At 41.2% G+C, this 26,012-nt stretch overlaps 1 protein-coding gene across 3 annotated transcripts in view; it reads left to right on the top strand.

Annotated features, from left to right (window-relative positions):
* Positions 1-26,012, top strand: part of megf6b (multiple EGF-like-domains 6b) — a 64,219-nt gene that overhangs the window by 33,630 nt on the left and 4,577 nt on the right. For all 3 annotated transcript variants that reach the window (XM_071494493.1, XM_071494495.1, XM_071494494.1), the window contains exons 6-34: positions 6,647-6,769; positions 9,187-9,312; positions 10,079-10,201; positions 10,618-10,740; positions 10,854-10,991; positions 12,159-12,281; positions 12,532-12,654; positions 13,673-13,843; positions 15,024-15,155; positions 15,282-15,410; positions 15,536-15,664; positions 17,397-17,531; positions 18,102-18,236; positions 18,318-18,443; positions 18,533-18,664; positions 19,063-19,191; positions 19,320-19,451; positions 20,166-20,294; positions 20,405-20,533; positions 20,866-20,994; positions 21,090-21,218; positions 23,042-23,170; positions 23,303-23,431; positions 24,073-24,201; positions 24,324-24,455; positions 24,553-24,681; positions 24,779-24,907; positions 25,125-25,253; positions 25,430-25,558. In XM_071494493.1, the coding sequence (XP_071350594.1) occupies positions 6,647-6,769; positions 9,187-9,312; positions 10,079-10,201; positions 10,618-10,740; positions 10,854-10,991; positions 12,159-12,281; positions 12,532-12,654; positions 13,673-13,843; positions 15,024-15,155; positions 15,282-15,410; positions 15,536-15,664; positions 17,397-17,531; positions 18,102-18,236; positions 18,318-18,443; positions 18,533-18,664; positions 19,063-19,191; positions 19,320-19,451; positions 20,166-20,294; positions 20,405-20,533; positions 20,866-20,994; positions 21,090-21,218; positions 23,042-23,170; positions 23,303-23,431; positions 24,073-24,201; positions 24,324-24,455; positions 24,553-24,681; positions 24,779-24,907; positions 25,125-25,253; positions 25,430-25,558 (3,780 nt within the window). The remainder of the gene's footprint in view (positions 1-6,646; positions 6,770-9,186; positions 9,313-10,078; positions 10,202-10,617; positions 10,741-10,853; positions 10,992-12,158; positions 12,282-12,531; positions 12,655-13,672; positions 13,844-15,023; positions 15,156-15,281; positions 15,411-15,535; positions 15,665-17,396; positions 17,532-18,101; positions 18,237-18,317; positions 18,444-18,532; positions 18,665-19,062; positions 19,192-19,319; positions 19,452-20,165; positions 20,295-20,404; positions 20,534-20,865; positions 20,995-21,089; positions 21,219-23,041; positions 23,171-23,302; positions 23,432-24,072; positions 24,202-24,323; positions 24,456-24,552; positions 24,682-24,778; positions 24,908-25,124; positions 25,254-25,429; positions 25,559-26,012) is intronic.

Here is a 26,012-nt window from a genome sequence, read left to right as displayed (position 1 = left end):
GATATTGTCTCGCTATTGAAATATTGGAAAACAGCCAGTGTAATATTTTATTTTGACGGTTTTGCACAGACTGAATTGGTAGCATTTAATTTTACTTCCAAGTCTCACCTCACCCTGATCAAAGTTCATAAGGCTGACAAAATGTTTTTGGTCTTTTATTCCGTATTCGTTCGCTCACATTTATGTTGCCATTAATGGCGGTTTGTGTTCATTTTTATTTGTGACTCAGTAATTGTAGATCCTGCACTCAGTGAACATCAAAAACCAGATCACTTAACCTCAAATGAACCACAGTACCACGACTTTTTAACTTAAACACTGAAGAAGATAAAATCATCTTGGCTTTTGCTGTTTTCTTTTCTCAGACTGTATTTGGAAGAAAGTGTAGCTACCAGTCTATCAAGCCACAGCGAAACCAAAACGGAGCTTCTTCCCAGCATTCTCCCATGAGGTTTCTTATTGCTCCATCATAGTTTGATGTTTCTGATTAGGGAACCTTTGCGAGTGGTTGGTTTAATCAGAGTAATGATTCCTGTGTGCAGAAGCCAAGCCTAGAGGAGAGATGCTGGAGTGCTCTGCAGCAGCATGGCTGTCTGCTGGAAGAACCAGTGAGAGATCTGATCCAGGTCACGGTTATTAGGAGAGTCGATGGGAACGTTGTCACAGCTGGCTTTCATAGCTAACTGCCCTCCGCCACTGGTGTATATTGGAGGAAAACGGCAACCCGCAGCATTAGTATCCTAATTATCTGTAAATGGCAGGAGTTATTAACAGAGGTAAAAGAAGCTGGGAGCACGGCATCTGTAGAGAGCGATCAGCTTTCTTTCTTCATGACAGCCTGAAGCTGGGAGAGCCGCAGCTCAAAGCCCATATTAGTCCGGATGAGAGGCAACATCCATTCACTTAGCTGTTAATAATAAATAATGATTCAAGGGAGCTGGACCGCACACAACCACATTAATACTTTGGGGGATTCCTGTCCTTGGCAACAAGAAATACTTTTTTTCAATGAAAGACATCTGCTGTGGGATGTTAATATGCTGATACTCCTGGCATCAGCAAGAAATGAACAAATACATCTTTTGTTCAGTACAAAAAAAATAAAAACACAAAAATAAATTTACGGTTTAATCCCTTGTGGTGAGTTCCCTGCATTTAAGCTTCTGGTCAAAATCCATTTTATTTGTGCATTTATGTTCTGGTATGAATGACCTGCATTGATACAAATGGCACTGATCAGTGCAGAGGTGGCCAACATCAACTGCTGTCCTGCTGTGTTCAGTATAGCAGTGACAGGATTTTAGTTTAGTCAGGCCAAATGAACTTCACAGCTCAGATCAATGCGACCATGAAGATGGCGGTAATGGTCTTGCCAGTTCTTGCCACCTGTCATAATGGTGAGACACATTTTCCAAAATCAACAGGTGTTATATGATCTTGTTAACCCTGAGAGCAGGACAGTTCCTGTGAAGAAAAACATCTCACTGTTGCTATGTTCTCTCCTGAATTTTTCTGGTATTTTATGCAGATTCCTTTGGTTTTTTTTTTGTTTTTTTTTTTTTCTCTGGTGAGTTATTTTCCAGTTCTGGCTGTGAGCCTATCGTCTGTTTTCCATTCTTTAGAGAGCTGCTGTTTCTCCCTCACCTGGCTGGCATCATTGTCCTCGTAATTCTGATGTCTGCACAAATATGCATTTTTATGCACGATGTGTGCAGAGCTGTGAATATCCTGGCATGTGGCATCACAAAAAGGATCCGCATCAGTTTTCTGCTGGTCTGGCTGAGCGTGAGTACACCTCAGATGGTTGTGGCCTGATGTAATGACAGTGCAGGCGTATGTTATAGAAGCTCTAACGTTGCATTAAGTCATAAGAAGTGGAGTTCCTAGTCGCTGCCTGTTGCAGAGGTCTCTGTGGGCCGTTTCTGTTGAGATGAGGGAAGTGATCATGACCATGAACATGCTTTGCGCTTTAGAAGCTGTCGTGGTTCTGCTGCTGTGTTTGGATGTATGCGTTGGCACCAGATGAAAGAGCACAGTGCTTAGCTCCTGAATAGACGATTTCAATGCAACGCTCATTCCTTTCTCAGATGTTTGGATTAAAAATACTGAATTTGACTTCTGGCACTTATCAAATTTGGCGTTCCTTTGGTAGCAGTTTTTTTTTTTTTTTTCTTTCTTTTTTATACATGTCAATATCAAAAGAAAAATATAGACAGCACATCCTTCAGTCTGTTCACATGCTTTGTTCTCCAACACCTGAATGATGTGCAGTCATAAATCCTCACTTTTTATCTTATAATGTTCTTTGAAGAGGCAGTAAAATTGAGCAATATGTGGTAAATCACTGAGGGAAAGAAATAAAGCTCTGCTGGCTGGTAAAACGCAGAATTAGTTATCTGTAGGTTATGCAGATGTACCTTCAGTGTGAGAAAGTTAAGGCTCAGGGTGAGAGGAGAGTGTGGGGACAAAGGGGGGGAAGAGAAAGAGGAGGGAGAGGAGGATCTTTAATGTGATGGACATTTAGCTTTGGTAGATGGGAGGGTGAAACAGAGAGGGAGATGGAGGGAGAGAGGGAGACAGAAAAATCAGGAGTCAGAGTGAGTAAGACCTATTACCATGTTACTTCAGAGCAGGAGTCTTTACTAGAGAACTGGTCATTCATTTAAATAGTTCATAGTTAATATCAACAAAAATATTTAGATACTTTTTTTTTGCAGTAGATTTTTTTTTAAGTTAAAATCTTACTTTGATTATTTTGTGAGACTTTATTCTCGAGCCATGGCTTTGTCATCAGGATGGTGGATTTTCCTCTTAGTGTCAGTTGGAGTGATGGCATGTCTGACATCTGCTGCAAACTATCCACACAGTTACTACAGAAGGATTTGCTATAGGCCACACTGTTACCATGGATACAATGGCTACAACCCAGCCTACCTGGCGACAGGTAAGTGATGATTTCACAGGCATAATGCAGCTGCGCCGTGGGCCCATCTTCAAGAGTGTTAGTTTGTAAAAATGTTAAACATTGAAGAGAGTGAGGTTGTCACTGTATATATATATATTTTTTTTTGCAACAAACTGATTTTACCTTTTTCAAAAAAGTAGGAAATGCTACCTAAATGCTAAATACATTTTTCCTTGCAAACCATGAGTTAGTTTCACAAAGGATTATAACTACATAGTTTTTATACAGAGTAGGACTCACAATAGTGAGAGTGTTCGGATGTGTTGGGTCACGGCTCAGACAGACTAGTTAATCAGTCCCACTGATAATGAGTCTCCTGTACGCGCTGTCTGGCACCGTCCAGATAACTTTGTCTCTGATCGGAGCAGGGGAGGATCACTTTTATCAACAGAGATTAAAGCACGTGAAAACATTAACTATGAATCATGAGAGATGCTTTGTAATGCTGACACAACCAGGGCTCGATACCAGATACACTCTGCACAGATTATGTCAATATTATTATGACTGAATATTTCTTTTCATGTTCGGCATGACTGCAGCTCTCAGGGATGAATGCACACGATGGAACATGTTTTATATGTATTACTGCCATATTGCTGATAATCCCTCTGCTGCTTTACTTGGATGTCATTCTTGGAGATGAATCAAGACTGTTCAGAAATCATTTATTCTCAGCTCACAATAAACAAATCACTTATCGGAAACCAACCGAAACAGTTTTCCACGCAGATGACACCGTGCTGTAGGTGGCTGCGGGCAGAGAATTAATATGCCTTCTGTATAAGCCAACGGCTGCTGAGGCTTTGGCTCCGAGCTCCGGAGGGATCATGTTCTGGATGTAGAAACCACTGACTGTGCACTGCAGTTGACGGAGGAACAGTGGCTCCGCAAAGCTGGAGAGGTTTCATGAAAAACCAAACCAAAGGACAGCGTTGCAGCAAGGATGGAAAAATGAAAGGAGGGCTCCTGCCAGCTTTCCTGGATGAAGCGAAGCTGGAGTTTGGCAGCAGAGAGACAAAGAAGAGGAAAGTTTAGAAGCTCATATCTGCCCCAAACACTGTAGTGGATCAGTCGAAGGATATTTCTGTAATTCAGCTCTCTTGGGCAGGTTTCACAGTATCCATTAAGCAAGTAGAGTTTAGTCCCCTTATGCTCATAAACTGCATTTTTGTCCTCATCTTGATCCTGTCCTTGTTTTTACTGTGAACAGTAGAATGAATGTTCCATTTATCATATTAACCACTAAGATTTCATAATTTACAACACTGTTTTTTCCCCCCATCATGTACCATAACATCAGGTTTATGGAGTTTTGGGCCCTGTAAGGATGTAATTTATGTGTAAATCACAGGTCACATACTGTTTGTGTGTGCAGTGGGAGCATGGAGACAGTGATGTGGTGGAATGTGATGTGGACAATGAGGCTCGGATGCAGGTTGTCCTGCTGCCACGCTGCCTCCATCCCAGATGAGCACTACGGAAGCCAGACTCAGTCCCTCTGATAAAAAGACTTGGAGATTTTTATTCTTCCACTGGCCATGAAAAATATGTTTAAAGCTGCTATAATCAATATTTTTATATCAACAATGAATCAAATTATTACTCGTATTACTTGACAAACCCACAGATAATTCGCAAAATCAGCTGTATAATCCTCTGTAGGTCCCTTCAACTCTACAGAGTTTTTTAGCATCTTTCAACTTGTTTTTGTTTTTCAGATCGCGACTAATCTTATTTTTTCCTCATTCTGTGCAGTCAGCTGTTTTAGTAAAAAAAAAAAACAAAAAAAAAAAACTCTCTGATAAACCCACTATGTGCTGCCTGCCAGGACCAAACAGCACACAGACAGTTAGAGACCAGCTTGTGAACATAGTGGAACGTTTAGAAGCTAAAGAGCCAGACTTTTCCCTCAGGAGATGCTGGAGACCAAAAACAGAGCTAAAAGGAGAGTAAAAATTGGACTTAGATTTCCACCAGGTGGAAAGAAACACAAAATATGTGCTAATGTCGCTCTGATTCTGCTGTAACTAAGCAACTGTTTGCTAACAGGTCTGTAATGTCAACATGAAAGGTAGTGATATGTCACTGTTGTGTTTAGTAGTTTGTACAATGTGGTCACAAGTCTCCGAGGGTTCTCACAAGAACAACAGCAATAAACATAAACAATAATTAAAAATCACATAGTATCATAGTATTATTGGCTTTTACAAAGGAGACACACAGTAGTTCCATGACATTGCAGCTATATGTATCTATCTATCCATTATCCATAACAATTATCAATAACTAATTAGTCTTTGAAGGGTTGCTACCACAACTTACATCGTGCAGGAGGTCAGGTGCACCCTACAGACAGACAACAATTCACACTAATTTTCACATTCATGGGAAATTTAAACTTTTTAATTTCCCCCACCATGTTTTCGGTCTATGGGAGAAAACTGGACATAAATGTAAATATGTGCATGTTATTCAGCCCACTAATGGTGCACGACACAACTGTCTATTTATTCTTTGGAGAGAGTGGGGTTTGCACTGTGATGAATGTTGAGAGACTATTTATGGGATTTGTTTATACTGAGCTGTTTAATGACTTCTTTACAACACAGAGCCCAAACACAAAATGTGTGGTCTGTGGTGAGACAGTCAATCTCTTGACAAATAAATAAAAGTGATTTCCCCATATTACTCACAAAACTAGTTCTTTTTCACTGGACTTCCTCTGAATTCTTGAAATGCTTGTTGCAGAAAATAGCTGCCTGGAGTCAAGTCTATATTGAACAACACATGTCTCAACCAGACATTTGACTTGGCACTGACTAATAGTCTTTTATGACATGTTAGCATTTTTAAACAGACCTCGACCAGCAGCCAGAAGGCTTTCACACTCACCTATTTAATGTGTCGCGTCACTTGTTTCAGTCAGCAACATTTCCAGTAACTCCTCCAGATAATTTATTTTATGTTGAAGCAAACAGGTGACTTGCCACTGACTTGGAAGGGAGGTGGGTTTGACTTTGTGTCCTAATTTTGCTGATGATGATGATGGCTGCAGACGGGCTGTAAGCAGAAGACCAAACAATCAGCTCAGAACTCACAGGGGGGTCCGCTGTGAAACCCGGAAAACAATTTATTAGTCTCTGACCCCTAAAATAAGAAGTGTTTAGGAACACTTCGCCTCATTTGAAAGCTGGTCACACAGTGAGGCGGACATGTTTCGTTCACCACCACTTTCTCAGATGAAGAACCCCCTTCTTTTATTTGTTTATAATCTCAACGCTCGGCTGAGAGGAATGTGTATGTTTTGCATCCTCCTGATTTAAGTCTCCATATGTTTGCTGCACCCAGCAGACTCTGTCAAGAAGCACAGGAATTTAAATTTGGTTTTAAATGTTCAGTAGTTGTTACCACATGGGGGATTTGTTTGTTTGAGCTGCAGTGCACTTGTAGAATACTCTCCCTCCTCATCCATCATCTCCTTTCTTCTGAGAGTACATCTTTATCCTAAAGCCTGCATTAAATTCCTCTCTCATCTTGGCAGCTCCTCTGGGCTTTATTCTTGTGAGCAAAATTTTTTTTCTCTTAATGAGAGGATTTAGGCAAATTACACTCATTTCTCTCCTGTCTCCCTCCTTCTGTCTGCCTCTGCCTTCCTCTTTTCTCCCTCCGTCCCCACAGATATTGATGAATGCCTGGTCCACAATGGAGGCTGCCAGCACAGATGCGTTAACACCAGGGGCTCCTACTACTGTGAATGCCGCCCGGGCTCTCGCCTGCATGTGGACGGCCGCACCTGCCTCGGTGAGTAACGTTCCAGCTCTGTGGCAGTGCGTATGTCTTTTACACACTGAAATAATACTACTAACGAGTATCTTGATATCATTTGTTATAATGATGGGATTAAAGCTGAGATTAGAGCACAATATTTGTCAGGTGGGCTCCATCCATATGAAAAAGCTGCAAACATACATAGAGTACAAAAGCATTAAAGAGCAGTAAAAGCGTAAGATTAAGTAACGACGACAACATGTTGATGGGAATAATTTGAGGTCTCATCCTTTATATAATCCAATAAGAGACAGAGTATGAAGACACTTTGTAAAGTAACCTCATTTGTTCAGTACTTACACAAACAATGAAACACTGTTTTGAAGGAAAGGCTGGAGGATTTGACTGTGACTATAAATTTTTGGTCATTTCATTGAAGTTCAGCCACATATGCTTCTTGACATGGGCACCTAATCATGTAAACCACATTCATGATGTTGCAATAAATGACCCCTTTGATTGATTCCTGGAAGAAAGCCCCATTGTAGGATGGTTCAAATAACATTTGCTGGTAAAACCACACTGACTACAGTTTGTGTCTTTGAATTCCCATCAGTGCGTATCTTTCAGAAGCCCCTTTTGAAGCAGTTTTCTGTGAGTGAAGCAGCTCCTTGTTTTCCTGTTGGACATTTGTACTGGAGCTGCAAATAACATTTCTAATAATAACATAATCAGAATGTCAGGAAATTGTAAACAGTCCAAGGTGTTATATTGCTTGTTTTGTTTGACCAAAAGTCCAAAACCTAAAGACATTTAGTTTATTATCAGGTAAAAAAGTAAAAAGTGAAGAAGTTATCTGTATTTTTGCTTGGAAAATTTTGCAATTTATTGATCATCAAAATGTCTACTCTAATGTCTTAATAAAGGCACAAAAATGCTCCGAAAAATCTTGGCTTTAATAATCAATGAACTGATTAATCGAGTTATCTACTACTGCTCTCTACTGCTCTCTCTACTGCTTCTACTTTGAAAACTGTAAATGCAGGAGTTACAGATTAAAAATGTTCACAGATTTCATGAGATTGTTTTAATTATGACAAAAATAATTTGAAATGTTCCATATTTACATTATATAAGTATTTACAATAAATCAAAGGGACAATTATTATAAGAGAAAGTGGAAACTGCGGTGTCCATGCCTCTGTTTAGTTATGAATCCAGCCTTTCCCTACAGTAAATTCTTCTTGTGCGTTATTAAAATAAGCTTTCATTCCATAAATCTGTGTGTTATCCTGTCTCTCTTGACCTCTGCAGTGTTAACTCAGTATATGTGCATTGTTTCTGTTGTACCAGATACATTAGGTTTTAGTTTTCAGAAAAAGCTGATGGGAGCATCTGCTTTCTGGAGCCAGGAGTGTATACAGAGTGTCCTGTCTGACATTTACAGTGGAAATCATTGTGTATTTCTTGGCTCCATGAGGCAAAGTAGTTTCATTGTCTTATAGAGCAGATACCATAGCTGGGACCCAACTGTCCCTGAGAGGCTCTTGTGTGACAGCTGCTGCGTGAAGAAATGACTGATTGAACTAATAATCTCAGTGCACATGTGGACCGACTGAAGCTTATCTGTGAGGCTGCATATCTGTCTGCTGACTGAAAATGTGTCCATGTTCACAAGTGAATCTGGCACTGAACTCTAAAATCTGGCTCTCCGTACAACCAGCATGCAGCCAGCACCGTACATGCTGAATATAGGACAGCACATACCAATCAGCACACAGTCATGAGGAGACAAAGAAGAGCAGATGTCCTCATATCAATTCTTATCCAGCTCTTGATCTGCCAGCAGAGGTCAGATGTATCCCACACACTTAGCGTGTGGCTGCATAATATTTGAGCTGGAAACCACTCTGTGGTTTGACATGTACTTGTGATGATGGATCTTGACTCCAGCTTTCAAGAATGAAAAACAGCATCTTTGAGAACGCCAAGCTGTTCGCCCTCTACCTGTTGTTTTTCTCTGAAGAGATGGAGTCCAGCCCATCTACCGTCTGTTGCTATGAGGGAGAGAAACACAGACGGGAAAGATGATTACGCTGGCTCTGCCCTCAACCTCATCAGTGGATGAGTGTTGTCCACCACAGAGGCCCATCCATTCAAATCACTCTGTGATTGTTGGAGCTCTCATGGCTCAGGGCGTAGCAGGTTCTCTCTATATGCAGGAATGTCAGTGCAGTGGTCATGGCCTGTCTGAGAGAGATTGCTGTAGATGTGACAGTGCCGTGAAATTCAGACTAATAGGAAGCTGCAGTTTGGGCATTTGGAAACATATTTTTTCAGCCAAGATGCCTGATTTTCTCATTCTGTGTGAATGCCTCTTTTTAAATACCTGCATCTCATTGTTGCTGGCTTTTTGTATTATCACCTGGTTTTTCCTTTTGCCCTTTTAGCCGTCCATTCATGCGCCATCAGCAACGGAGGATGTGAACACTACTGCGTGCAGCAGTCTGCCGCTCATTTCCGCTGCCGCTGCAAGCCAAATTACGTGTTGGCAGAAGATGGCAAGCACTGTAAACGTAAGTGCCCATGTTTCCAAACTCTGGTGTAAGGCAACACTGAATACACATCAACACACAAGACAGAAAGCAGGAATAATAAATGAATGGGTGACTGAGGAAAGAGTGCCAATAAAACTACTTTGAAAGATTACGGAGGTGTGATTCTGAAGATTTGATGATCACATTAAAAACACTGTCTGCGTCTGCTGCCAGTTGTAATTATGTGACTGCATGTCTGCACTGGAGCAGGATTACCCATCACCCACGGGGATGAGACATTAAATGAAAGTTAATCACAGCAGTCTTCTTCATTGTTATTTTTTTTTTTTCAGATTATTATTTTGACATTCTTCCTTTTTTTTAATCTCTTCAATCTCTGAGGCCATGTGTGAGTATGTTTCTCTAGGGGGTAGGAAATTATACATATATGTATTTTGAATCACTGTCTTTTAGATGCTTTTACTTTGTAATTGTTGGCTGTGAACAGCTTCCTCTAATTTCTGCTGAGCTGAAGGTTCTCATCCCAGATGCCAGACAGGCATACCGAGTCAGACGCACACATATACATACACACACAACACAACACAGCTATGCAGAGAGAAAACTAAAGAGACAAGGTGGAGGTGAAGGGTGGCAGTGTTTGATTTAAAGCTCTCCACATGCTCTGCATTAAGATGTAGAGAGTCAGCTCTTACAGTTTTCTCCTCCACTGTGCCAGAAGTTTGCTCTGCTTGACTGACATCGTGTGGATTTTCTGTTTGAGTGTATGCTTTCTGTGTTACAGTGCAGAACCCCTGCGCAGATCAGAACGGAGGCTGCATGCACGAGTGTCGAGTTGATGGTGGCAAGGCTCACTGTGACTGCAAAGTCGGTTACATCCTGGCTGAAGACGGGAAAACCTGTGAAGGTAATTTCACCAGTAACAACAGCAGTGACTTTATAATGGAGGAGACTTATAGGAGAAACATATAGAAAATGGTCAACAAAACAATCTCACCACATTTAGCTGCTGCCTAAATTGGTTTCCAAATTTGATCTCGAAAAATGAAAATTTGTTTGAGAGGCAATTTGGAGAGAAATATAATGATTTAAGCAAGTATGGCTTTTAATAAAAAAAATATGGATTTGTAAGTGAAAAGATGGCACACAATTTGCAAGCCAATGTTTCCACTGTCAGAATCGACTAATACTGAGTTAGAAGTGTGCGAAAGAAGGTTTTCATTTATGAGAAGCACATGGTGGCAAATGCAAATGGAATTGTGCTGACCAGATGCATTTCTTCTTATAATTCAGTGTTTTTTTTAAACCACACTTTTGTCACAGATATTGATGAGTGTGAGACTGAAGAAGCCAACTGCGCTCATGGCTGCCACAACACTCTGGGCTCTTACGCCTGTGTTTGTAACACTGCCTATGAGCTGGGATCTGATGGAAAACAGTGTTACAGTCAGTTGAAACCCTCTTATCTCAGTATTATAATGTGCATATATTTAGTTGGCACTTGATATTTTAGTCCTTTAATCAACACGCATGCTTTTCTCACCGTCAACTTGTGACAGGAATCGAGATGGAGATCGTCAACAGCTGTGAGAACAACAATGGCGGCTGTTCGCACCACTGCCAGCATTCAACCAGCGGGCCCGTCTGCTCCTGTAACCATGGTTACAGACTAGATGACGACCTTAAAACCTGTGTTGGTAAGAAATTGCAATACAGTCAAAAGGACTAATAAACAGGGTTACAACAAGATATAATGCATTCAGATGCATTACGTCAGTACTCATGAAATTATATAATAATTGATGTTTTATGTATTGGTGTTTATGAGGGGTTAAACAGCTGGTTTCATTTTGGAGCTAGTTCTTTTTTTTAAACTTGAGTTTCAACTTTCGATTTTTTTATGTGAGTTATTTATGCAAAGCCGTCAGCAGTGTCTTTGTGATCGGTTTTATAAGCAGTCCACATTTCATTAAAACTCAGCTTTTTGAATTCTCAGAACATATGTGAGTCTTTCCATGTTGTACATCTTTCTATCCTAGATCAGGGGCACCATCGCACCATTTCCTTGCGATTGATGCTAATAGAACTTTAACAAGGTCTCAGTCCTCATGTAGAATATTGTCCTGAGCCACGTTACCTAAATATAGTATAACACATGTTTTGGGTAATTCATAAGCTAATGCTATTTTTGACTTTACCCATACATCATCGAAATACTGTCTTTCTTTCATCTCTATTGTTTTTTTATAAGGAAAGTTTCAGCTCTTAAATTTTCACTTAAATTGTTAAGAGCTAAAACAAATATATTTCATAGAGGTTTAAAATGGATTTGGATTCACTGAGAAAACTTTGATGCTGGATTGCTATTTGATTAAAAAAAAATTTTCTGAGCATCTACCTATGAGAGGTCGTCTCACTGAGACTGATGTTGTGCAGTGCAACTCCCTATGACTCCCCTTACAATGCACTATAACTCTACTATATCTACTGTTCCTATTATTAATGCACAGGACAGCTCAATCAGTGTCAATGTTCATTCAATACAGCTTATGCCTAAACCTCTGAAGTGCCGAAAAAGAGAGGATTTAAAAAAAATCTTGCATCTCTGATCTACGATGCCAAAATGCTGTTTTTGGTCAGGAGGTGGAGGATAATATACTCTCTAGTTTTTGCCTTTAGGATATGCAGTGAACATTGTCTGAAGTCAGAGTTTATAAAGGAAAAAAGTCGTAACTTTGACCTTTAGTGGTTGTTAAACCTGTAGAATTTACATTATCTCATAAAAGGTTTCTCTCGTTGAGCAGGGGAGCATATCACCATGGTCGGATCATAACTTTTGTCTTCCTGCTTGTTGTGTTTGGCAGACGTCGACGAGTGTGGAGAGCAGAGCTCCTGCTGTGAGCAGGACTGCACCAACTACCCCGGGGGTTATGAATGCTACTGCTCCGCAGGATACAGGCTCAACTCAGACGGATGTAGCTGTGATGGTATGTTAAGCTCCAACAGTGGATAGCACTCGCGCTTTTATGAGAGCGAATTTTTATTTTAGTTGAAGTGGGGCGAGTTCCAGTTTGACTCATAAGACGTCAACACAAACATACACAATGCTGTCTTTGTTTTTGGTTTGATGTGTAAAGTGAGCTCCATTCAGCTAAATAGTTTTGGCTTTTCTTTTCTTAGTGTCTCCTCTTGATGAAGGAAAAGCATTTGAGTCTGTGCTGTGTCTGTGTTGTTCAGATGTAGATGAGTGTCTGGCTGCTAATGGCGGTTGTGATCACACATGCCAGAACAGTGCAGGTTCCTTCCAGTGTTTCTGCCGCCGGGGTTTCCGTCTGGACGAGGACCGGCAATCCTGCATCCGTGAGTATCTGCAATCAGGGGAAAGAGAGTGGGGGCGAGTGGGAACTGTACCAGACATATGCCATCAGAAAAGCTGGAAAACTGTGTCTGTCATACAGAGTCATTCAGTCTAACTTGTGAGTGTTGAAGTGAATTGTGTAGACTAGGGTTGGAGTTTGCAGTTTGAGATGTTCAGTGTTCAAACATGGAACTTGTATGTTTTGTTTTATATGTTACTTATTTATATGCAACAGAAATTGTACCATTTGAACAAGTCATTCTGAACTGGCTCACAGTTTGATGTCACAACTGGAAAAAAGAAGATAAGGATGCAGGTATAATAATAGTGGCAGCCAATCATAGTCGGCGATTTTGAAAAATAGGCATTTCATATTGGGAAAAGTACAGGAGTTACGATTAACACGAGCAACAACTCTGTTCTGTTCAAGTGTCCCAGTGAGACATGACAGTGAGCTGGCATGAACAACACCAGGACACTGAAACTGAATTCACCCATCATTCATTGTATTACTTACAGTTTTTCTTTCAGTGAAAAACGACTATACCACTAACAGCATGTTTCATTAGAGCTGGGACAGAGCACTGGAATGTTTTGGGGAGGATGAACAAACATGGAGGAAATGTCTTATGTGCTTCAAAAATGTACAGAATTTGTCATGAAAATAAGGAAGTGTACTCCCTCCCTTTAAAATCTATCTTTTCTTAATTAACGTCTGCCAGAAAACCCACCAGTGGCGTGCCATAGTTTCAGTTGTTGCCACTTTAATTTTATGTTGATGTTAGTCAACCTAAGTCAAGTCAAGCTAAGAGATTTGATTATTTCCTTCTTTTTTAAATGTTCTTATTTCATTGATTTTAATGTGCTATCATGGCCTGTTGCAAAAAATATAAAAACATAAGTTACTTTTTTTATAAGTATATAAAAAGTGTAAAAGAGAGACAAAAAAACTAGTTGACATGCAATGTGTATTTTTTGTATTGTGTGTAACCTACTTTCTTCGCGTGTATTGCTCCATAGTGCTAGAGGATGCAGTTGAGGCCCTCTCCAGCGGAGGTGCCATCGAGCTGCCTCTCATTCGCCCCCAGCTCACCTTGCTGCAGGACTACAGCCAACCTCTGGAGCGTTATGACGACTATGAGGACGATGAGGGGGAGCTGAGGGCTGAGAGTAACCTGGCAGAGAAGTTTGGTGAGTTTCTTCCTAAACCATTAACCACCCATTATCATTAACAGGAACTTCAACCTGTATCTGATTACCTGAGTGTGGCTGTGGGAGGTGAAGCTGTCGGACAGACTCATTTACTGCAGGCAGGAACAGAGCATGTGGTGGGGGTAATTGCTGCTCTTCATGCTCCCAGACTGTTCATACATACTTTAACACCACAGCCTCTCTGGCAGGAATGCTGAGGTTTACAAGTACCGGCAGCTGGTCGAGGTCTGAAGCAGGACGTTAAAGACTCTGAGTTCCCCAAACTTGATGGACTCATTTGACTGCAGAAGTGGTTGAACATTTTAAGTTACTTCAAAAAATTGGATCAAACCTTAAATATATTTAAATGGACAATGTTTTGATGAAGATAACTTAATCTTTATTGTACTTGAAGGGGAAATTTGTCTTGTGCAAAAAAAGCTGCATACAGTGTACACAGAAAATGAAACAAAGAATATGGTTTCCAAGTGAACAACAATAAAAATGAAAATCAGATGTGCAAAAGAGGCCAGGTCTATAATTTAAATTAGATAACTAAGTAAATGAAAAAAAATTAAACAGCGTTGCTCTCTATATCAGTGAGCAATACACATGAGCCCATATGGTTCAAATAAAGAAACGTTAAATGTTAAATGTTAAGTTCATATTTAAAGAAAAATAAAAACAACTACAAGAGAATAAACTAAGACTAAAAACAATAGATTGTGACGTGATCAAATGAATAAAATAAAAACAATAAAAAAAGTGAAATCCAGGTGTGTGAGGAGGTAATGTAATCTGCTGATTATTGTCTCCATTGTCTATAATGTCCACAGTTTTTAACAGGGCAGAACCCTAAGATATTCATTTTCAATCATATATGACAAAGAAATACATCAGATCCTGACATTTGAGAAACTGGAACCACAAAGAGTTTGTCATTCTTACTTTGAAAAATGACAAAAACTATTAATTGATTATCAAAATAGTTACTAATTAATTTTCTGTTGATCAATTAATAGCTCTAGATGTGTGCATACTCACTGAAAGTTTTAATAATCTGTGTCAACATTGACACAATTATAACCATCTGATATCCAATCAGTGCTCTGCCCCAAAAAGTCAAGCAAAAGATTCCATATTTTAGTTGGTTGTTGGTGTTAAATTCTGTTGTTTGCAGTGTGTTTGGACGACACTTTTGGGAACGACTGCAGTTTGACGTGTGACGACTGCTCTAATGGAGGAAAATGTAATCTGTGGAAGAATGGCTGCGATTGCCCCGACGGATGGACAGGCATCGTCTGCAACCAGAGTGAGGACTGGCTCAACACACACTGACACTTCTGACACACATACGTACACTGTTGCCACTGTATCAGTTTGTAAAGTCAGACCTGAGAGTTTAGCAGTGATAGACTTTTACTTTTCAATCTCACAGCGTGCTCCGAGGGGTATTTTGGTAAAAACTGCTCCTTTCACTGTAAGTGCAAAAATGGTGCCAGCTGTGACCCTGTCACTGGGAGCTGTCGCTGCCCGCCGGGAGTCAGTGGAGACTTGTGTCAGGATGGTGAGTGAGACAAAAATGAATTTTTCCCTTTGGTTTTTTTCTTTTTTTTTTTTTTTTTTTTTTTTTTTTTTTTTTTTTTGGTGAAAACATCTTGAGTGTATTGTAATTTTTTTTTGCCTGTGCAGGCTGTCCAAAGGGCTTCTACGGAAAGCAGTGCAACAAGAAATGTAACTGTGCAAATAATGGGCGCTGCCACCGAACGTATGGAGCCTGTTTGTGTGATGCTGGACTGTACGGACGCTTCTGCCACCTCCGTAAGTCCCACTGTTCAAACAATACCAGACCCTCACCCATGAACTTGGTCAGAACCCAGGAAGCACTGATCTGTCACTGTGAATCGTACTAGCGTTACAGTTCTATTCTACGTTAAGCCTTGTATCCACATACAATAAAATATTGCTGTGTTGTAGTAATCCGATACTTTACCAAAGTAAAAGTGCTAGTACTACACTGTAAAAATACTCTGTTACATGTGAAAGTGTTGCATTCAGAATCATAAAGTGAGAGCGTGCAAGTACAATCAGAATAATGTACTTAAAGTATTATCAGTAAAAGTAGTTATTACAATATGATGTCCCATGTAACTGTTATACAATTATTAATACTAATGCATTAATATAAAAGCAGCATTTTACTGTTATATATGTTTAATTATCTTATAATTATGACTGCAACTAATGATTATTTTCATTATGGATTAATCTGCTGATCATTTTCTCGATTGTTTGCTTCATCAGAGCCCAAGGTGACACCTTCACACTTTTGTTTTGACCAACCAACCCTGAAAAACAATTGAAAATAAATGAAAATTACAATAATTAAAAGGAAAAGGAGCACATTGTCACATGGAAGCTGAAACCATGAATTAAAATAAATAATAAATAAGCTCATCATATGTTTTGTATATGAAAATCATAATTTGTAAAGTAACTGTCAGATAAATGTAGTGCAGTAAAAAATAGTTTCTACTCTAAAATGTAGTGAAGGAGAATTATACAGCGGCACAAAAAGAAAATAGTAGTACTTAAGTACAGCTCTCAAGTAAATGTACTCAGATTCCATCACTGTCTCATAGTTGTCATAATATTAGTGTCTTGTCATATTTAAACATGAAACCTTGGTGTCATGTTTGATGACCAGTTATCCCTCTCCGATAATGTTGCATCCGTCTCCTGGTCATGCCTGTTTGCACTATACAGTATAAGAAAAATCAGGCCTTACCTGACTCAGTACACCACCCAGCTCTTGGTCCAGGCCATGGTTATCTCTCGCCTCATCTACTGCAGTGACCCTCTGGCAGGTCCCCCTTCACGCACAGTCAAACCTGTACAGATGGTCCAGAATGTGGCAGCCCGTCTGGTCTTCAGTCTGCCCAAAAGGACACATGTCACTCCACTACTCAGCGACCTACACTGGCTACCCATGGCCCGCTTGAATCAAATTCAAGTCACTAATGTTTGCCTTCAGAGTGACTTCTGGGTCTGCACCCATCTACTTGAACTCAATCATACAGCTTAAGCTTATGCTCCTTCCCGGCCACTGCATTCCTCCAAGGAATGTCGTCTGGCTTTACCGTCCCTGCACACAAGGCATTCTCAGTCCAGACTGTTCTCATCTTTGACTTCCCGACGGTGGAACAAGCTACAGAATGCCATCAAAGCAGGGGCGTCCCTCTATATCTTCAAAAATCTCTTAAAGACAGAGAGAGCACCTCTTCTGCTAACACCTCTAACACCCTAACATGCATAACTAGCACTTACTATGCACTTTTTGTGCACTTCTTTACTTGATCTCCTTGCACTTATTAAATAGATGTAGTACTTTGTACTTATGCCAAGGTCTCCTACTGCACTGAAGCTTTAGCGCTGTCCCTGACTCGTAAGTCACTTTGGATAAAAGTGTCTGCCAAATGAATAAATGTGATGTAATACTTCTCACACCATCTGAAATTGTCCTTTCTTAATCTTCTTTGTCCTTCTCCTCCAGCTTGTCCTAAGTGGACCTTCGGACCAGGCTGCTCGGAGGAGTGTCGGTGTGTCCAGCAGAACACTGTGGAGTGTCACCGTCGCCATGGCACCTGTGTCTGTAAATCTGGTTACCACGGCGACACCTGCAAGGAAGGTGAGCACACTGTCAGAATGCTGTGCTCATCGAAAGGACATAAATGTAGGCGATTGTAGTGATGATGATCGTGATGGTGATGATGGGGATAAAAAACTTGAATTATATAGTGTTTTCCAAACACACAATGCAGTGCTTTACAAAGTAAAGTAATGAAGAAATGAGACAACACTTCAACAACAGTAAAAATAATAAATTATGTTTAAAGAGGAGGAAAGTAAATTTAAAAAAAAGGAAAATAATAACAATAAGAATAGTTTGAAAATGTATAAAAAATATCTGCTTTGAATAATATGTATCTGATATGGTTTTTACATAAAAAAAATAACAAAAATTGGTTAGAAATTCTCTCTCTCATCTTCTCCCCCTCACTCACTGAAAAATCTATGAATGTGCAAATATTTGTCATTTCTAACCACATGTGTCTTTTCACCAAGTGAAAGTGAAAGTGTTTGTCAGTGTGTACAGCAGTTTGCGTTCTGCTCTAAGGTGTTGTTACCCTACACTTACAGTGTGTATTAGAGTTGTCTTAACATGGAGAGTGCTCCCTCTCTCCTCCTCTGTCTCTAGAATGTAACCCAGGTACGTACGGAGCCGGCTGTGAGAAGCAGTGCTCCTGTCCACCAGGAGTGTCCTGCGATCATGTGACAGGAAAATGCCAACGAAAGTGTCCTCCTGGTCGTCATGGGGAGAACTGTGATCAAGGTAGGAGGCCCTACAGAGGACATGCTGTACTTTTTGTCTGCCTGTTTTAAAGACGAACCTCTGCTGTGTGTCTTGTGTCAGACTGTCCAGAGGGAAGGTTTGGAACAGGCTGCGTTCATCCCTGCAACTGCACCAGTGCCCCATGTGACAAAGTGACAGGACAATGCAGGTGTCCAGCAGGAACGTCAGGAAAGCACTGTGAGAATTGTGAGTGCCAACACATTTTGACAGGTCAATAAAAATAACCACCCACATTTCTCTTAAAAAAAAAAAAAATGAATATTAAACTTTCACAGTGTGTCCGGAGGGATTCTGGGGTCCAGGCTGCTCAGAAACCTGCCCCGCTTGTGAGAATGGCGGCTCGTGTGATAAACATAATGGATCGTGTATCTGTCCTCCAGGATTCATGGGAAGACTCTGCCAAAACTGTGAGTATCTGCTGTGTGCATTTTTTTGGGTTAAGTTTCCATAGCAACAAGCATTAAACAGTCATCCAGCTGAGGAGGCTGACAGCACTGTGGAATATTGAAATTGTGCAGTTCAGACAAGAAATTGAAGCAACATGCTAAAAGACAGAGGAGTAGTTTTTCTCAGTGTTTGTCAGCTGAAATCCTCCAGCAGTCAGAAAACCGCCTCAGACATATTTTCACTGGGAAGAACAAATATAATTCCATTTAAACCGACCACTGGCTCTTAAAGCCTCACTTGACGGCTGAATCGCAGAACAGAAACCGTCATGGGAACTTGCTGTGCTTCTCGTGCGATCTGGTGGAGTTTCTTACGGTAGATTAGTCCTGACGCTTTAAATAATTTTTTCCTTGTGCAGCGTGCCTGAGTGGACATTTCGGCGCAGGATGCCAAATGAAGTGCATGTGTGAAAACAATGCTCGCTGCGACCCGGTGAATGGGCGGTGTACCTGCGCTCCTGGCTGGACCGGACACAACTGCAGGAAAGGTAACAGTAGTGGAAAACGTGCGTCACTACTACAAACCTACACCTGAAGAGAATCACCTGATAGAGATATATTTGTGACTGAGAAGGCTTGTCATGTTTGACAGTCAGATGTGATGTTTGTGTTGCAGCGTGTGATGCAGGACACTGGGGAGCTGACTGTGCAGAAACCTGCGACTGTAGAAACGGGGACGGCAGCTGTGACGCTGTGACGGGCCTGTGCAACTGTGAGGCTGGTTACACTGGGACACGCTGCCATCATAGTATGTTGGTGTTTTTGTTTGGGCCTTTAGGGAAGTTAATTCTGTCATAATTTCAAGTCACTGGATGTGGACATATATGTAATCATGACGTCTTTCAAGATGCTGATTGTCGAAAAATGCTTTCCCATCCATTCAGTGTCATTCTACCATCAGATGGTGCCAAAATAAAGATTTCAAATCCTGCATATAGTGGCTTTAATATGGTCCAGTTTTGTCTTTGATTACCATCAGGTTCTTTTTTGCATTTTACATCTGTTTCTTTCATTCAGTACATATTTAGTGTTTTAAAGCTATGGCTTTGTGGGCAGTTGACCTCATGGTTCACTCAATAGTTGTTCTTGAGTTTCTCAGTTGTGTCATTTGAACTTTGCTTTTCTTGTCATGGAAATTTAGATTTTCCAATTTCCATTTTTTTGGAAGACTTAAAGGACTTAGCATCCACCTTGGTTTAAAAAATGAGATTAAAAGCTTATTCTTGACCTTGGAAACAACACTTAAACCAATCTCAAGATCAGAACACTACTGAGTGAACCATGTGCTGAGGCTAAGTTGTCAACCTCTGTTTCCAAGGTCAAGAATGAACTTCTCAATCTTAACCATGTCTGTGTTGTGTCGTTTTCTAACCAAACTTGACCTGACATGTTCACTCTGTTTTGAAACTACAAGTGGCTGGTCTGTCAGTCTTAATTGTGTGTGTATCTGGTATTTCCTCAGAGTGCCCAGCAGGTATGTTTGGTCTCGGTTGTCGCCATCGGTGTCAGTGTGACAACAAGGCATTGTGCGACCATGTGAGCGGAGCTTGTACCTGCCTGGTGGGATGGACAGGAACCTTCTGTGAAAAGCGTAAGAGAAGCTCCTTGATCACAAAGGCAAATTCACCTACTGAATATTTATAAATGCTATTAACAGGTAGTCTTTACGTGTGTGTGTGTGTGTGTGTGTGTGTGTTTCAGCGTGTCCTCAGGGTTTCTATGGGCTGGACTGCCAGGAGAAGTGTTTGTGTCTAAACGGCGGGAGCTGTGACCATGTCAGTGGAGTGTGTTCCTGTCCTGCTGGCTGGATCGGTCCGTTCTGCAACCTGAGTGAGTGTCAGGTCCTCAGAAAGTTGACAGGTGCTGGCATCACTCTAGTGTTACGAAGAAAAGGTGGAATCAGAGGCTCAGATTGTTCTTTTCAGGACATTTCTGGAGCGGCATCGAAGCATTGAGTCTTTTTAACGCCGACTGACACTGGAACGAGAACATGCTTGGTTTCAGAGCAATTTGGGAAAACCCAGCCCAGCCACACATGAGAAAGTAGAGGGTTGATGTTCCCCATGCTGTGGCCTGTATCACTTACCAGATCCTGGAATTTCCACTTTTGATCAGCAGAGTTCATGAAGAGGTAATGATATTGTTTGTCCCTGTGCTGGCAGCTTGCCCAACCGGTTTCTATGGGGAAGGATGTAACCAAACCTGTAGCTGTCGTAACAACGGCATCTGCCACCCGGCCAGTGGGCAGTGCGTGTGCACGGCAGGCTGGACCGGACCCAACTGCACAGAAGGTGAGTTTACACAATAGAGCAAAGTGATTATCTGTACGATGGTTAAATAAGAGACCACAAAATGGTTTTACCTGTGTCTTTTTTCTTTCTCCCAGAATGCCCTGCAGGGTTTTATGGAGCAGACTGTCGGCAGCGCTGCTTGTGTCAGAATGGAGCCACCTGTGACAAGACCAGTGGAAAATGTACATGTGCCAGTGGCTGGACGGGTACAGCCTGTGAACTGGGTAAGACTCAGAGGTGCTGTGAGTAAGAGTCTCCGTATGTGTTACCACAAAACCACATTCAGATGGATCGTCGAAAGGAAAATTCTCATTTGTTACAACTTGGGTCCTATTTTTGTACTTCTGGCCGCCATTTATAACAACATTGTACTCAGACCTGGGAACACCAACATCGCTGTGGCAAAGACCGATGGGGCAAGAAAGAGGAGTCGATCAGATGGGTCATAAACAGGCCAACAGTTACATCTACACCTTTTCACCAGATGTGATAGTCCCTTCCTCTGCAGGACAACTGTGTGCAACCAAATCAATTAATATAGTAGTATAAAGTACCTTTTAATCAATGGTAATTACATTTTGAATTATGTCAGACAACCAGAGACTTTTATGGTGTTGATTCCCTTTAATTTGTCCTTGCCACTTTTATTTATAAAAGTAAGTCTGGCTGACCTGTTTGTTTAAAACTTATATGATCGTCTGACTGCTTGTGTTTCTTGTTGGACTTGTTTTTAGCAATTTCACCATATTCCCATATTTCAGCAGTTCATTTGGTGAGTGCAGTGTTTTTATTATCGAAGTGAACAAAGGACAAAGCTACAAAAATAAGACCCAGCTGGTACAAAACCAGAATTTCCATGTAACCACTGCAACCACTGCTTCTGTCTGCTCTCTACATGCAGCACCATGTGCACGGTTTCCCTCAGTTTTGTGCTGAAAATATTTTTTTGTCACAGTTTTTCTTATTTCTTTATCCAAATCGAGGAGGTCATCATATGTTGTACAGATCGTAAAGCCATCTCAAATCATTTATGAAAAATATAACAAATCAGTGTTTCTTCCTTTTACTTGATGATTTTCATTCTAAAATCTCACAATGACAAGATCAGAGCTCATATTTGAATTACTGACGTACAATTTTCAATACATTTCAACCAAGGGAAAATAGACACAACAACTGCCCTGCATCATGCTGTCCATCACACCGTTACTAAACGGGACAAACATATCCCTTGTGAGGCAGCATGACAAAGCAAATATGTGCACTAATGTGTAAAAAATGGTTATTGTTACCAAGGTAACGCTGATTTTATCTTGATATAGTCTTGAGGTCATACTGCTCACTCCTACAAACTCACATGAACACTGGACCGATCTTCTTCAAATCCATCTGGTTAAAGCAGCAGGACTTCTGATAGTGTAGAACCACCGTTTGTCTGGACAGAAAATGCTAAAGAATAACATTACCTGAACCTTGAAGTAAACATTTAAAATAGTGGCCTGTGGTTGTTTTTACTGCGTTCAGGAGATACATCAGCCTGACTTTAATGTGCTGCCTTAGCTCATTTGTTTTTGCCTGGAGTCTGGCTATTTGCTGGCAGAGTTTTGTTGCTGCACCACAACTCTGTAAAAGTCTCCTTCGACCCGGCGATGACATTCCAGCTCTTTCTCCTTCTGAGCTCCACATCACACACTATCCTCCCTCTGAGGCTGTTACAACCTTTCCCTGTCGATCCATGCCAGGCCCAGCCTCCTCCCTCCTGCTCAGGAAATCTCTAATCCTGTTGCTGGAATGTCTTTACCCTCTCTACTAGCTCTGACTGCCAACTACTTATTTATAGTTGGACTGCGAGTGATGCAGTCCAACTATAAATTATTGGAAGAAAAAAAAAAAAAAACATGTTGCAGTCCTCGGCAGAAATGTGAAGGAGCAGGTTTCCCTTGTCACATGTGTTTTCTCACATCACGATGTTTCTGTTTTCTCTCTCTCATGTCCTGCTTCACACGTGTGTGTTTCTGCTCGTGCATGCTGCCCTATGTTTACACAGAGTGTGTAGCGGGTCGGTTCGGAGCGGACTGCCAGCAGCAGTGTGAATGTGAGAACGGAGGTCAGTGTGACAGACAGACAGGACGGTGCAGCTGCGGCGCCGGCTGGATCGGAGAGCGCTGTGAGAAAGGTGAGCCAGTGAGTCTCTGCTGTATAACTGAAGCAGAACTAATGAACCTGCTGCACTGTGGAAACTGGGGGACTGGCCATGCTGTGTATTTTTGTTAATTATAACTTCTAATTTGCACCTTCCTCTGCTCAGGATGTGACACAGGCCTGTTTGGTGCTGGCTGCGAGGAGAGATGTCAGTGTGTGCACGGGGTCTCATGTCACCACGTCACTGGAGAGTGTCGGTGTCCACCGGGGTGGAGAGGAAAACTCTGTGACAAAGGTACAGACCTGCAGTTACAGACACTGTGGAGCTCTTGCAGCCCCTGGTGGACAGAGTTTGTCTGGTCTTTTCAAAAATGAAGCTTTTACATTTTTAAAACGCCAGAATTCATGGACAGGATTAGAGAAAACTTTGACATTTCATTTATCACACTAGATATTTACCAAGTATGATCTATTATGCACTTATGCACTTGATATTGTCATTCAGTTGCTCTATATTGTAATTTTTTTTTTTTTTTTTTTAAACTTTATTTTTTAGGGTTTTTATGAATTTTGGAACAAACTATCATAAACAAACAACAACAAGCACAGACATAAACTGGGTCCAAAAATACTAATCCTCTTTAACTTACACATTGTGAAAAAGCAAGAAGTCTAGGGTTGCTCTGACAAGCTAAAGAATAAATAATAAAATAAATTAACATAACACAAAATACCCAGTTATTGGGTGCAGATTTCAGACTTTCCCTGTTGTGTCTCACAGATCTATATTGTAATTCTACTACTACTTCTACCTGACTTGAGGTTTTTATCCTCTTCTCATTAAAGGCTTTTTATGAAGCATTTGTGGTCAGTGAATTGGACTAGTGAGAGATGAAATGTGAAATGTGATATTCTTTGGTTTCTGTTTTCTTTCAGCATGTTTGCCGGGTATGTATGGAAAGAGCTGTATGCAGCTCTGCAGCTGTGCTCCGGGCACATCGTGCCACCATGTCTCTGGGGAGTGTGGCTGTCCTCCTGGATTCACTGGAAACGGCTGCGAACAGAGTGAGTCCTGCAGGACTAATGTCCACTGCTGCAATTGGTTTTGAAACGGAAGCAGCTTCCCTGGCATTATAAACTCATTAATGCACTGATAAAACACACTGAAGGACGTGTTTCTCTATCAGCTTGTCTTCCAGGAACATTTGGGCAGAACTGTAACCAAGTCTGTCAGTGCTCAGAGACAAACCAGCTCTGCCATCCGGTGTCTGGATCATGTTACTGCGCCCCAGGTTTCCAAGGTCCCAAATGTGACCAACGTAAGTAGAAATGCATAGTGATAAACAAGCATTACAGCAAATAGGTGAGTAAAAACCATTTTAAGTGACTTAACTCTTGTTTGTTGTTCGTTTTTAGCTTGTGGAGAGCAGCGGTATGGTCCTAACTGTGTAAGAGAGTGCAAGTGTGAAAATGGAGGCACATGCATTCCTTCCACTGGAGCCTGTGAATGTCCAGCAGGATTTATAGGAGCAAGCTGCAACATCAGTGAGTCCATCAGAAGCTGTGAAGGTGACAGTGAATAAATAAATGAGTGTTACAGTATGGGGTGTCAAGTGTCTGGTGTGTGTCTTGCTGTTGACAGCGTGTCCAGCTGGACGTTACGGAATCAACTGTGCTCGGGTGGCAATGTGTGGAGACGGAGCCCAGAATGACCCAGTTGCAGGTCGGTGTGTGTGCATCCCTGGACGAAGAGGAGAGGACTGTGGACAGGGTGAGTCGCTGGCACCACTGATACAATCAGAGGAAATATTTTAGCAGGAATTATTTTAAAGAAAAAAACACAACTTTTTTATCATCTTATATTTGTAATTTGCCTGTTTTGATATAATGAAGCTTCGATGTTTAGTTGTCAGTTTGGAGTCAAGCAGGATGTTTTCCTCACTTTAATTTGAGTGTGTGTGTGTTTGTGTGTGTGTGTTTGGCCTCAGGCTGCCCTCCAGGCTGGTTTGGGGCGGACTGTGTCCAGCGTTGTAACTGCAGTAATGGAGGAGTGTGTGACTCTGTAACTGGCAACTGTACCTGTGGCCTGGGCTGGACTGGTGCACACTGTGACAGAGGTGACGACACTCACAGTTCACACCACATTTTCTCATTGCAGTTAAGCTGATTTATTGCATCAGTTTCTGCTCATTACTGCGTATATGACCTGCTGTGGCATGCTGAACCTGAACATAGGGACAAGCCTTAAGTGATGAATTTGAATTTTTTCCTGTTTTATTTGTTTGTCTCCCAGAATGCCCTGCGGGCAGATTTGGTGCCAACTGCCAGCTGAAATGTAACTGTCAGAATAATGGCACTTGTGACAGAGTGATGGGGACATGTCAGTGCGGGCCAGGCTACTATGGACATCTGTGTGAACATGGTGAGAACTGAAATACTCTGAGGATGCATCCTATTAAAGACCAACTGACAGTGAATTGATTGTACTAACACATATTGTCTCTGCAGCCAAAGCCTGATATAGCTTATTCCACTGAGCCACACACCTCCACTGTTGTGAAAAAGCATTGCTCTGGAGGACGTGTTCCTTCATTATGGTGAACAGGAGCTGTAGTTTATTTTGAGTTGATCCCACACACACCATCCTGCTGCTGTCTTGTGTACTTGTGATATACTGCATATTTTATTGAAGCTCTGATATTATTCACACGGTTGCTGCAGACGTATGCTTGAGTTTTGCATAAAACAGTCAGTACACGAGAACGTGAAGCCTGATGTACCCGATAACGTGTACAAAACAGAAATTAAAAAAAAAAGCTAAATAAGAAATTTGGGGATCTAGACGGATCTTCTAAGAACTCATGTAGAGTGAGAGT

The sequence above is a fragment of the Trachinotus anak genome, unplaced genomic scaffold (assembly GCF_046630095.1).
Source record: "Trachinotus anak isolate AG129_WGS33_773 ecotype Australia unplaced genomic scaffold, CSIRO_AGI_Tana_v1 ptg000013l, whole genome shotgun sequence".
Classification (NCBI taxonomy): domain Eukaryota; kingdom Metazoa; phylum Chordata; class Actinopteri; order Carangiformes; family Carangidae; genus Trachinotus; species Trachinotus anak.
This window is presented reverse-complemented; position numbering and strand designations above follow the sequence as displayed.